Consider the following 13557-nt stretch of genomic DNA (forward strand, 5'->3'; position numbering starts at 1 on the left):
CCTCCTAAGTGTGGGCTTACAGGGATGTACCACCATGCCTGGCTGGGATCCTAGGATTTTTCTGATCAGTGTCTTCACTTTAACTGCAGATACACTTGGAGGCTGAGAGTTAAAATTGTACCATAATGTAGCCAAAAACATGATGAGGGCTTGTGTTGGTTTGTAGTAATTTCAGTTATATGGCCACAGGAGCGAAGGTTCTCCTTCCAGACACACTTGAAACTGAAGAGGCTAGGTGGAAGGACAGTCTGAATACAAAATCATGTGAAGGGAACTGGCGAGGATCACAAGGTTGCAAGCCAGAGTCTCTAGAGATTGTTGAACTGCAAAGAGTAGCTATAACATGGGGTATATTTGTAAGGCTGCCAGTCAGCTTGGAGAGCTGAGTAAGCATCCATCCAAACAGTTCTCATTTCTTTTCTTTAAATTTTTAATTTTGAGACAGGGGCTCATTAAGTGGCTAAATTAACCCAGGCTGGTCTTGAATTTGTGATTCTCCTGCCTTAGCCTTCCCTGTAGCTGGGATTACAGGCATGGGACACTAGAGCCCGTTCAAAATGTTATTTTTAAAAACATTTGTGTACTCGTTTGCAGCGCACAATTATAAAAGACTTACTTAACTCTCTGGGGAAAGATAGCACAACCAGTTCCAATTATCCAAAAACATATTTATTGAAGATATGTTGAGACAGATATTTAGTCTGCTGGGAAAGGAATGTTGCAATAAAGCTGATAAGTGAGATATAAAAGTGGGTGAATGTCATACATGGCAACAAAACTACAATCGTCCATGCTATCTTTCCTACTGGACAGAAATAGTTTGCATTTCTATTGAGTAAAATTATGTTCAGCTTTTCAACCTTTCTCAAACTAAGGTATCAGTGAGTTTTCACCATTTAGGCACTGATTAATAAGAGATTTTAAATAGTTACATTGAATAAAGTTACATTTTCCTAAAGACTTATGGAATCCTTGTGAATATATGTTAGACAAGGGTCCAAATGAGACTTTAAAGGACCTTCAGTTATCTTCACTTTTTTCCAACTTTTGAATAATTTTTCTTCAGTTTTGTCATGCAACACAGGCATATTGCAAATACATTACAAAGCGTAGAAGGGTATGCACTGAGCTATGCAAGGCCCTTATTTCTTGGTTAACTGGACTGATGGCTTAACAGGCCCTTGCCATTCATTAATTCCTTATTATGTATGAATAGTACCTCGGGGCAGGGAGGTGTCCCTCTTCTAACCTTTGAGCTTCTGAAGACACCAATTTAGGAGTTTTAAATTTATGTTCACTTTATTGATCTTTTCCATTTTGATGTTTATATTAGTGTCATATTTGGAAAAATATTTTTAACTAGGGATTCGCTTTCTACACCTATTTTTCTGTTTATTACCTTTTTTTGGGAAAAAAAAAAAGAGCTACAAAAATAATTGCTCCTTACAAAAATGTAGCATAATTAATTGCCTGTTAAGACAAAATCTTGCAAATTCCCCTGTAACCAAGTGCTGTCCAATTTCATGCTCTGGATATTGTCACTGCTAGGAGTGTGTCTTCTGCCCATCTTCTATGAATATGTATGTACAGTAGTTAATAAGTAAGACCCAACTATAAGTATTGTTTAGCACCTTTTTTTCACTTGGCAATATAGCAGGGCGTCTTTCCACATGTACATCAATCTCATACTTTTTTTTAACCTTAAAGATGTCTTTCCCATTCCAAGATTGTAAAAATATCTTTCTGTATCTTCGTCTATTTTATGCTGAGCCACTGATTTGTACCTTATTTACTTTTTACATATTTCACAACAATGGTGACATTAGTAAAATTCTTAAGTGTCACCCTATCCACAGTAGTGGGGAATGACAAGGGGCTGCTTCTTTCTCCTCTGCACATACACGAGCGGGTCCTGCATAAGTTCTGCCTGTTGACTTAACCCAGGCCACCTAAAGCAGCTGAAGAAGTGTGCAGGGTGGCACCTGTGCACAAGGGTGCACGTTTTCCTTCCCTTTCACTCTGCCTTTTGTACTAGCCTGCCCCAACTCCCCTAGTGTATAAATGGGTGAGTCTCCATGGATTGTTTAAAAGATCTCCTTGCAGTGATTGGCCCATATGACATCAGTCTGCTCTCCTGCCAGACAACTTTGAAAAAGATAAGGATTAAAGAGTGGGCTTGTAATTCCTGAGGACTTCAAGCATTTGAGTAAAATTGGGTGAATCTTAGAGTACTGACCCTATTACAGACTTATACGGTTTGGTTTTTATGCGGACACTACAGCTTCTTGGGCAAGGCTGCAGTTGGTTGTGCAAGCTTCTGCCCTTGCAGGCACTGTGGAGCTCCTTGGTCCAATCCCTAAGGGCTCTGGACACAGGGCGAGGAAAGCGCTCTGGTTTCTATCATTTACTACTTGGCTTCTTTAAGGGGTGGCCTCCTCTTACTTTTTCGTTTTCTTCGGCTCTCTCTAAAGCGCATCAAGACTTCCAGACTTCCGGGCTGTAAGAGAAGCCACGACCTCAGCGCCTGGGAATCCGGGATCTGAGGGGCTGAGACCTGGGATCTCTAAGAGGGAAGATGGGGAGTTAGCAGGCTCCTTGGTGGGGGCGGGGTTCCGGCTTCAGCACCAGTGCTTTCAGACTCTACAGCACCCCTGACAGGGCCACGTGCGTGCTTCTGCACTGTACCCTCACCCCTCGGGCAGGGCACCGAGAAGCCCTGCCAGGCAATACCAGCAGAGATGCCAAGGAGCCGCTGAGACTTTCAGGAGTTGCCACGGGAGTGCGAGGCGGCGTCTCCTCCCACCACGTGCGCGGCTCCAGCCCGGCCTTCCCGTCCCCTACAATGGGCGTCTCTCCCCCGCACCTCCCTCCTAGTCTCCGCCTCCGTGAAGCTAACCGGGGGCGTGGGCCTGCGCCAGGAACTAGTGGCCTTAAATGCCGCCGCGGCCGGAGCGCCCGGCCGGTCCCCCAAACTCCGAGCAAGTTCCCGGGAGGCAGGCGCGCCTTGCCCTCTGGCACCTCGGCCTCTGGGGCACGGCGGGGCGGCTCCAATCCCGCAGCGCCCTTTGCGCTCAGGCAAAGCTCCGGCACCACACTGGGCGCCCTGGCTTGGGGCTCCCACGGGAGGATGGCGGCTGCACGGTCCCGGCGCTACCTGGACTCGCCCATTCTGGGGGCCAGGCACTTGCCCCGAGCCACCGCCTCCGCGCCACAGACCCCAGGCCTCCGGCTCAACCGGGACGGCTACACTTTCGTGCCCGTCGTGCAGGCGATCCCTCTGCAGGTGGACATGACCATGGCCCTTCAGCGCGCGAGGATCGCGGAGAAGTACGGGAAGAGCTACCTCTGCCTGCTGCAGGCGGTCTTCGTTGCACGTGAGTCCCGTCCTTCCCCGCAGTTCCCGGCACTCAGGCTCCTGCCGCGCTTTACCTGCGCTCCTCGGGCGGCTCCCTCCCCAGCCGGCCCCGGAGAGCGCGCGGCGTCCTTCCCCGCACGCCCGGCGCGCGCGCGCTGCCCCACTGCAGTGGCGCTCCCGGCGCTGCGCGCTCGCCGCCCTCCTCCTGCTCCTGCTCTGGCCGCGGGCCGCGCTGCGGGCGCCGTGCAGCCCGCGTTCCGCTGCCACTCGGCAGCGGCCAGCCGACCGCGAAGAAGCTCGGAAGGCGATGTGAGGCCGGCTCCGGGGTCGGTTCCTTCGAGTCTCTCTTCCCTTCTCACCTGCTTCAGTGCGTCACGGGAGAGGTGGGCATGGACGGTATCTCCCAGCTCCGCTTCCCGCACACCAAACCCAGCCGCCCAGAGCGTGCACGTGCCTTGGAATAGTCCCTGAGGCTAGGGAGGCGAGGTGGCTGGCCTTACCCGCTCCCGTCCTCCCTCCCTTCCTACCTTTTCTTTCTTTTAAATAACACGCCCGGGGGGTGGGGGGGCGGGCGGTGGAAACCAGGCCAGAAAGGCACTCTGTTTCTCAAAGCCATGGGCGGGACTGCAGTCAGAGGAGTTGGAGAGAAAGAGCAGCTGTCAAGGATTTGGGCTTTTTACCTGGCATCTTTGTAGCTTGGTCGGTGAAGAAGCCTCTTTGACCTGAAGGACAAACAGAACCGAAGCTAACGCTCACGAAGCCTTTCCTGCCAGTCCCGCGGTTTGGTTGGGGCTGTGCTTTCTTGATGTAACTTGGCCAGATACACCCAGCAGCCAGGGCTGCCCAGCTTTGGGAGAGGTGTGGAAGGGACCTCTGTGATGGGGCGTTGTCTCCTGGAGGAGCTACAGGGTGGACGTGTCCTCCTGCGCTCCCCAGTGGGGGGTTGTGTTCCGCTGACTAAGGGTTACCTTAGCGATGTAGTGTGCGTTTTCAAAAAAATAGGCTTGGTGGTTTTCTTCCCCAATCAAGTAGCTCACACAGTTTGCGAATGTTCCTCCTTATGCGAGCCCCTCTGTGAATGAAGAGGAGGGACAGACCTCTTCAGTTAAAGCACAGGAAAGAGTTCAGGGCTGTAAACACCTTCGCAGCACTTTTTGGTCTGCCCTGATCTGTTCTGAGGTGGTCAGTGGTATTTTGTATATGTAATAGTAAGTCGTCAGGGGAAGTGTGGCGCTGGAGCACAAACTCTTTCGGATCTGAAGAGCAATTTAAGAGGCTTTTGGAAGGCTAGGCAAAGAACTTCCCAGAAACTGTCTGTGCAGTGCTGTGGAAACTACTTTGTCTTGTTCTCATTTACCTTCTGCATCTGCCAGAGAATCAAAACAAATCTTCACAGGAGGAATGAATGCTTAATCACGAAAATGAAATAGAATTCGACATTTCCACTGCCAGTGATTTCTCTTTTTTTTTGGTTTTCTTTTTTTTGGTTTTTCTCCAGTGCCAGGAGCCGAACTCACGACCTTGTGCTTGCCAGACAGGCGCTTTGCCGCTGAGCTAAATCCCCAGCCCCCTGCCAGTGATTTCTCTTATTTCCAGACCTGTGTGCTGCTTCGTGTTCCTAGAGCTTTGAAGGTTCCTGCATGTCGGCAGCCCGTATTGCTGTGGCACTGCAGTGTGTCACAGCACCTAAATGACACCAGTTGCCGTGTTATAGGAGCTGCCAGTACTTTCATGTCTTTCAGTGTTTTCAGCAGTAACATCTGCCTCTCAGCAGCATGCCCTAGGAGAGGTTGTGTAAGAGCACACATCACAGTACCGTAACATGATTTTCTGCTGGTTTTTTGAGACTGTGTCTTGCTCTGCCCACCCCCAGGCTAGTCTCTTAACTCTTGGGCTCGAGTGATCCTCCTGCCTCAGACTCCCAAGGAGCTGGAACAGAAGGTGCATGCTACCACACCCAGCTTGTATTCTAACTTTAAATGTGAAAAGAGTTTCATATATTAAAAATCTTCATATTTTTAAAATTGTGTTTACAAAGCTTGTTGAGGACCTTTCCGGAAGATCACCTCAATAACAACTAGTTACAGACTGCTGGTTATCAGGAATTATACACAGTGTAATTAGTAAGTTGCGTACACCTGTGCAGGATCTGTTGGGCACAGCCTGAAGAGGAAATGATTGGCTTTGCTGAGGGAGAGGGGAAGACGTCATAGAGATAGCAACGGAGACAGATTTCCAGGGGGACAAGTGGTGGGCACAGAGCGTGGTAGGGGGAGGTGGGGAGAAGGGTACTCCAGGCAAAGGAAATAAGATGGGTGAAGGCAAGCAGACAGCAGAAAGCACAGTAGGCTTAGGGAATTGTAGTTGTTTAAAAATGATGGGAGCCAGGTGCTACAGCACAGGCCTGTAGTCTAGCTACTCAAAAGGCTGAGGCAGGAAACTTACTTTAGCTCAGGAGTTCCGAGACCAGCCTGGGCACAAAGCTACACCCTGCCACCGCTCCCCACCCCAATAAAGGGCTAGGGATGTAGCTTGGTGGTAAAGCCCTGGACTAGCATGCACAAGGCCATGGGTTCCGTCCCCAGCAATGCAAAAAACAAGGTATAAAATGATTGGAGTAGAACGTGTGGAAAGTACAGGACAGAAATTTGAGGAGATGGGGTGACATCAGACAGAGGCTTGTAAGACATCCTAAAGAGTTTTATTTCATTTCCAGAGGAGTGGGAAGCCACTGGAGTGTTGTGAGCCCCAGAACAGAACAAGGCTGTTTTGTACGGATGCATGGGTTGTGCACTGCTTCATCTCTACAGACTATGCTATGAGTGATGCCCTTGCTGAGGTGCTTGACAGTAGCTGTGCATGGTGGTGGTGTTACTGGGATTTTGGAGTGCTGGTCACAGTTTGGGCCAAGTAAAAGTAGGAAAAAAGCGAGAAAAAAATGCACCCTATAGCATCAGGTGAGCTATCCTGAAGAGACATGATAGCAAATGCTTAGTGGCGACTGTCCTTTTATATTTCCCACCCGGCATCAGCTTGTCATCCTATCAAAAACGTGCTCAAGTTCTCCTGAGAAGTCCACATGTAGGGCTTTGAGAACAGTTCTGCGCTTGTGTCCTGGGATTAATAGATCACACCTACTTTCCCATTCAGTTTTAGCCACACTGTCTTGGTTACTTTTCTCTCCTTGCTGGGACAAAATACCCAACACCCAAAATTAAGGAAGGAAAGGTTTTTCAGCTCAGTTTGTGGAGGTTTCAGTCCATACTCGGCGGGCTCCAAGGCAGAGTGGCACATGGCAGAGGGCAACAGTTCATGGCGGCAGAAAAGAGCAAAAGCAACAAGAGCAAAAGGGAGGAGCAGAGAGCAAGCCTCTTTCCCTCCCTTACATTGCATGCAGGCTACTTGCCCCAGAGTGGGTATAGCACTCACACCCATAATCCCAGCATTGGACCATGAATCAATCACAAACTCTAGAAGCCCGCCCCATGACTGCATGAGGTTTTAGGGGGACATCCAGACACAAACCATAACACACAGCCTACTTTCCTGCCTCAGTGAGACTCTGTGCTTGTTGTGGGGCTCACTCTGGTGCTCCTGTAGACATTGCAGTGTGTGCAGGCTGAGTGTGTGGAGCCTCCACACATGCAAGTAGAGTGTAGGGTGACTAGTTAGAAAGCAGGTGAAGTAAGCTGAGCGTAGTGGTGAAGCTATGCAGTAGGAATTCATGTGATGGGGCCATGGGAAGAGGCCTTAGAGCCTGGAACCGATTTGACTTGTGGACTGGTCATGACACTTGAGGGGCAGGGAGAAGACTAGGCTGATGCCAGGCTGCTGGTTAGGGTGACTCGGTAGGGAGGGATGGGGTTAGGGTTAACACAGTGAGTGGCGGGCAAGCTTGGGGTTCGGTTGTTTCATTGGATTGGCAGGGCTTCCCATGTGCTAAGCATGTGCCCTGCCACTGAGCTACACTCCCAGCCCCAGTTCCCTTGTGAGTATGTGGGTGCTGTGGAGCATTCCCATGGAGCTGGCCAACAGAGCTGTAGTTAGGAAATAGGAAAAAGAAGGGAATCTTTTTTTTTTTTTTCATTTTTGTAAATCTTTTTTGTTGCTGTCATCTGTAGAGTCCACTAAACACCTCCTAGCACTGAGGGTCTTTCCTTAAATCTACTTACCTATGGACTGTCTTGAAAACACAAGTCCAGTCCAGGAATAGCCACAGACTTATTGTAAAATTACCTTTTGAACTTGCCCTTGAATAAAGTTATTTTTTTTTCCTTTTACGTGTTGCCTTCCTTGATGATGAGAAAAGAAAAAAAGAAAGGAATGTTTTGCATTCCTCACGGAAGAATGCAAGCTGTATTGATCTAACTTACCCTGGGACAACTCATTAGTTAAGTAGTTGTGACTACTTAACTGTTCACTGCAAATTTTCTTCCATCAGATTTTAGCTTGAGGGGCTGCGTAAATCACATCCATATTTACTTATTCAATGTAAATTCCAGGATGATATAGAAATGTGTTGTGATGATGATGAGTTTTTTATCAGGCCACATTATGCCTAGTATTGCACATAACTGATTTTTGTGGCTATCTGAGGTTCAGCACTTTCGGGAGGGGGGGTCGATACTGCGGTTTGAACCCAGGGTCTTCGTACCAAGCTATATCCCCAGCCATTTTTATTTTTGTTTTTAAATTTGGGGACAGGGTCTAGCTGTGTCACTACATTACATTGCCCAGGCTGTGTTAAAACTTGTAATCCTACTGCCTCAGCCTCCCAGAGTGCTGGGATTACAGGTGCACACCACCATGCCTGGTGGAGATTCAGCACTTTCAGTTCCTGATTTTTTTAATCTCTCAAAATCTGCCTTTAGGATGGAAACCTTTAAAAAAACATGATTTACCTTCCTAATTCCCGAACCTGGAAAGAGCTGCGTCCTTCCTTGGGGACTCAAGGTTGTCCTTACAGTAGCAGTTGTTGTTTTAATGTGCTGTGTGCAGCGTTGCATCAGGGGCTGCAGTTGACAGCTGTGTGTCCTCACAGTAAATGGGCCAAGTGGGTGCAGATTGTTCTGCTAATCTTTTTACTTTGTAATGCCTGTTTTTGCTCATCTTTCCACACCATCCCATCTCTGTTAGCTGTCATTTCTTGCTGCTATTTATCTGAATGTTTCTGCCAACCAGCTTTACTGCCTTCCATTGCTCTGGCCTGTGTGTTAGGAGTTCTGGAGTGAGATAACCACACTGGTTAAAACTGTCGAAGAACAGGAGTAAATAGACTGCGAGGAGTGCTTGTGAGACATCTATTTTTATGCGTATGAACTTTAGCTATCACAGGGACTCTGTGATATCTATTCTGATTGCATAAATGTTCTTCCTTTTCCTTGCCAGTTACTGTCTGTGTTCTGGAGGATTGATGCTGTGAAATAAATTATTAGTAAAATTTGCATAATACAGAAATATTACAGCATGCAAGATTGTAATACTTTACTTCCTCATAAAACACACCAACAAGCGTGATCAGAATTATTAGCTACATTTCCCATTGCCTTTCTCTGGCACATCTATAAGCACTCTGCACAAGGAAACACTGCATTCTTAGAAGATGCCCCAGGATTGAAAGCAAATGTCCTTGTCCCTGGTTGGCATCTTCTCAAGCTAACCACCCTTGCACAGCTCAATAAATAACCTGTCCCTCCATGTCCCAGCGCAAAAGCAGATGCCAACCCCATGCAGACCTAGGCCTTGTGCCCGATAGTGCACAAAGCCAGGGTCACTCTCTGTTGCATGCACATCTCTTTCAGAGACAGCTCCTGACAAGAGGCCACCGCCACAGCAATTCCTCATTTATTTTCCCATCCAGTTTTTCTCCTTGCTTTATATGTGTGGGAAATAGACTCCGAATGCCTTCTTGTTGCTTTCAGGACCAGGAAGGTGACGTTAGCAAAAACCTGAAGGAGAAAAGGAAGGGAGCCTTCAGTGGGCTGGAGGGCAGTGTGGCAGACAGATGGGGCTGAGACAAGACAACTGTCGAGTTCAACCACTGAGAAGGGGCCATGTGGCTGACGCATATTGAGTATTCATGTGTAGGCGCGCCCGCGCGCGCATGTGCTTTCTTCTGTGAGCGCATGCGCATGCGCTTGCACCTGTGTACTTGGTAAAGCAATGGATGCCACAGGGGTGGATCCTACCGGACTTGGTAAAGACTTAGCCTCCTAACCTGAGGCAGCTGAGGAGCTGTGGGAAGGTTTAGCGTGAAAAAGTAACTTCTGTGTCCACGGGCTGCCCCTGGCTGCTGCTGCGAGCAGAACAGGCTACAGAGGATACTGAGAGAGGCCCTGCGGCCAGTGAGCGGGCTGTTAGGTTTGAAGACAGCAGCTGGAACCACAGAGGTAACAGTGCAGATGATGTACACGCCACATGTTGGATAGATTGAAGATACAGCTAAACTGTTTGGAGATGAGGTAGAAAAGAAAGGAAGGAGTCAAGGGTGATGCTAAGATTTTTGGGCCGAGTAAGACGTTGGCAGAAATGTCCACTAGTGGAGAATTGAGATCCTGCAGGAGGAGGGAAAATCATACATACCAGAAATTTGATGAAGGGCCTGTTAACTTCGAGGTCCCTATTAATATCCATGTGGGGCTGTCAAGTAGGTAGCCTGGTCTCCAAGGAAGGACAGGCTGTGGGCTGGGCATCTACATTTGCGAGTCATCGGCCTTATAGATGGTATTTAAAGCCTGGATAAATGGGCTTTAAATAGCGAGAGGGAGATCACTCAGAAGAGACAGTTTTTTGTACCTCCACGTCAGGAAGACTTGGGCTTGATCTGTGGCGCTTCCCCGGGGCAGCACGTACTTGGGGAGGGAGGAAAGCACAGCGTAGATGTAAAATGGCAAATTCTTTCTGCGGTTTGTTGTTCAAATGTTTGTGCTGTCAGATAGGGTGACAGGTCGTGCTCAGTTGCTCATGGTCTGGAACCAAGTTAATCCATGCTGACAGGGTCTGTGTTTAAAGCTCTCCAAACAGGAAGTTCTGCAACTTCAGTGCTATCTAGTTCTTTGTAGGTACAAAAAAAGTCTGTAGCTTAGTCATTTTTTGTTTAAATCCCTGCTGCAGATGAATCCTGTCCTATCTGATTCTTTCTTCAGCAGGGATATTAAGGAGCCACTTACTGCTTTCCAATTGAGAAGATTTTCAATTACCTTTGTAATTTTTAATAAATGGTATAATTTTCTTAAAAAAAAAAACTATTTTGATGGAAAAACCAAAGGCTGGTGACAAATTGGTCAGAAGGACAATTTTACATTCAGAGTCAACTTTGGGACTTGTAAAGTAGTTGAATTTTATCTTTCCAAGGTACCCCAGACAGTGAATATAATAGTATTTTAATATAGTGCAATTTACTCTTAAAGGTAGATTGTCTTGTCTGACTTTTTTCAAGGATTAATTAGTGACACCACAACTTCTGTCATGAATTTAACTGTAGGGCTGAGGGTATAGCTCAGTGGTAGAACATGTGCTTAGCATGCAGGAGGCCCTGGGTTCAGTTCCCACCACCGCCAGACATATAAATTAACTAGGCAGTTAACTGGGCAGATGCTGGGAAAGAACTTGTTTTAGCAGTGCTTGGAATTTAGGTGTGTGTATTCTGTCCCTGGAAAATGATGAGCCAGGGTATATCTGGAGATACATTTGCACTCTTTCCAGATTAAAAAAAAAATATGTTTTTAGCAGTGCTAGGGGTGGAATCCTGACCTTTTGCACTGAACTACATCCCAAGTCCTTTTTATTTTTAAGTTTTATTTTGAGACAGAATCTCACTAAGTAGTAAATTGCCTGAGCTGGGCTGAAACTTGCAATCCTACCACGTTAGTCTCCCAGAGTACTGGGATTACAGGTGTGTGCTACCACCATACCCAGCTTCCAGGTCAATTATTTTTGCGTCCGTCTGAAAAAGGAATAACAACCATGCCTAGAAAAGGGTAGCAGGAAGGAATAGAATCCCAATCTATTTGTGGCTGAGCTTATTTTTAAAACAGCTTTTATTGAGATAATTAAGAGAAGTTAATGTATTGAAATATGCAATTCGGTGATGTTTAGTATTATTGAATTTTGTAACCACACAACTGTCTAGGTTTAGAATATGTCTGTCACCCCATAAAGAAACCCTATATCCCTTAGTAATCTCTCCCCTCATTTTCCCAACACCCCTTTCCCTCTAGCTCCAGGAAGCCACTAATACAATTTTCTGTATCTATTGCTGTACATATTCTGCTGTACATATTCAAATAAATAGGTTCATAAATACATGATCTCTTTTGAATGGCTTCTTTCACTAAGCATAGCATTTTCAAGATTCATCCATGTTATAGTAGGTGTCAATATACTATTCGTTTATAACTGAATATTTTTGCATTATATAGATATACTACATTTTAATTATCCACTCAAGTTGATGGACATTTGGGTAGTTTTCACCTTTGGCTGTCTTAGATGTTGTTATGAGCATTCTTACACAGGTGGACATGCGTTTTCATTTTTCTTTGGTATGTATCTAGGAGTGGAAATTACTGGGTCATGGGTCAACTGTATATTGAGTTTGGGGGGACACCCACACTCTTTTCCAAAGCACCTGCACCATTTTACAAGCCCATCAGCAATGTATGAGGATTCCATTGTGTCCACATCCTTCCCTCTACTTAATCTCTGTCTTTTGATTCTAGTCATCCTAGTGGATGTGAAATGGTTTTTCACTGTGGTTTGTATTTGCATTTCCCCAATGACTAGTGATGCTGAGCACCTTTTCATGTGCATCGTGAGCATGTGTACATCTTCTTTGCATGTCTATGCAGATTTTTGTGACCACCTTCAAGTTGGACTGTTCCCCTTTTTACTGCTGACTTGTGCATCTGAATTTGAGAGATCCTTATCAAATGTTTGATTTGCAAATATTTGCTCCCATTCCTCAGGTTACATTTTTACTTACTTGATAGTTCCTTTGAAGCACAAATGTTTTTAACTTTGATGGAGTGAAATGTACTATCTTTTTCTTTTGTCAGTTATGTTTTTGGTGTCTAATATAAGAACCATTGCCTAAGCCAATGTCACAGAGAATTACAAATGTTTTCCTTGAAGAGTTCTACAGTTTTAGCTCCTGCGCTTACATCTTCAATGCATTTTGAGTTGATTTTTGTGTATGGGTATAACATAGGTGTCCAAATTTATTCTTTTGCATGTGTGTATCCACGTATCCCAGCAGTATTTGTTGAAAAGAATATTTCCCCATTGAAATATCTTGGCATCCTGGCTGAAAACTGATTGACTTTAGATATCCAGGTTTATTTGTTGATTCTCAATTCTATTCCACTGATCTGTTTTCAGTCCACTGTTATATCTATCTTGATTACTGTAGCTTTGTTCAAAATTTTGAACTCAAGAAGTGTGTATTTTTCAACATTGTTCTTTCTCAAGATTACTTTGGCCCTTTTGGTGCGCTTGCATATCCATATGAATTTTAGGATTAGCATGTCAGTTTCTGTGTGAAAAGCCAGGAGGATTTTGGTAGGATTTGCATTTGCCTTAAATGTATAGACCAATATAGGGATTATTTAAATCTCAGTTTTAGAATTGTACAAATTGGGGTTCTCCAACTGGGCAGTATTTATGTTTAAGGCATTTGGCCATTCTGCCCATCAGTGCTCGTGTTGGATAGCTGCTCATCTTTAGTTTGTCAAGAATTTAGAATTTAGAAGGATCACAGTATAACAATGCCTTCGAGTTGTGAGAATTGTTCTAGAAAGTCTGCTATAAGCTTAATAGGCAAGAGACTATTAACCAGTGTTCTTCCAAGGAAAAACAAAAACAAAAATCAAAACAAAAAAAAATATCATCACTGACTCAATTGCTTTAGCATTCATGCCTCACCTTTAGGCAGACAGGCAAGTCTATGTAGGATCAGGGAAGGGTAACAGAAAGAATGAGAGGCACCTACTTAGATACCACACTGACCAGAAATCTGTACAGAACTTTTCAGGCTGGACCAGACTATTTGTCAATCAAGTGTGTGACGCTATTCCTGTGACAGATGATCTCTTTTAGAAAAATAGGTTGCAGTGTCTAGACCGATGGTCTTGAACTAGCTCCGCAGTGTATTTATCTCTATTTTTACATATAGCACATAATCTCTCGTGGTTTTCTTTTTGCAT

General features: G+C 45.7%; 1 protein-coding gene across 9 annotated transcripts in view; it reads left to right on the forward strand.

Annotated features, from left to right (window-relative positions):
* The first annotated feature begins 2913 nt into the window (after nucleotides 1-2913).
* Nucleotides 2914-13557, forward strand: part of Mcf2 (MCF.2 cell line derived transforming sequence) — a 102379-nt gene continuing 91735 nt past the window's right edge. For 8 of the 9 annotated variants that reach the window (XM_005404557.1, XM_005404562.1, XM_005404558.1 and 5 more), the window contains exon 1: nucleotides 2914-3374. In XM_005404557.1, the coding sequence (XP_005404614.1) occupies nucleotides 3128-3374 (247 nt within the window). In that variant the 5' untranslated portion in view covers nucleotides 2914-3127. Of the gene's footprint in view, nucleotides 3375-3702; nucleotides 3739-13557 lie in introns of those variants that run through there. The other variant, XM_013504458.1, reaches the window with a different exon arrangement.

This window comes from Chinchilla lanigera, unplaced genomic scaffold, assembly GCF_000276665.1.
Source record: "Chinchilla lanigera isolate Chin_1 unplaced genomic scaffold, ChiLan1.0 scaffold00088, whole genome shotgun sequence".
In the NCBI taxonomy this organism is placed as follows: Eukaryota; Metazoa; Chordata; class Mammalia; order Rodentia; family Chinchillidae; genus Chinchilla; species Chinchilla lanigera.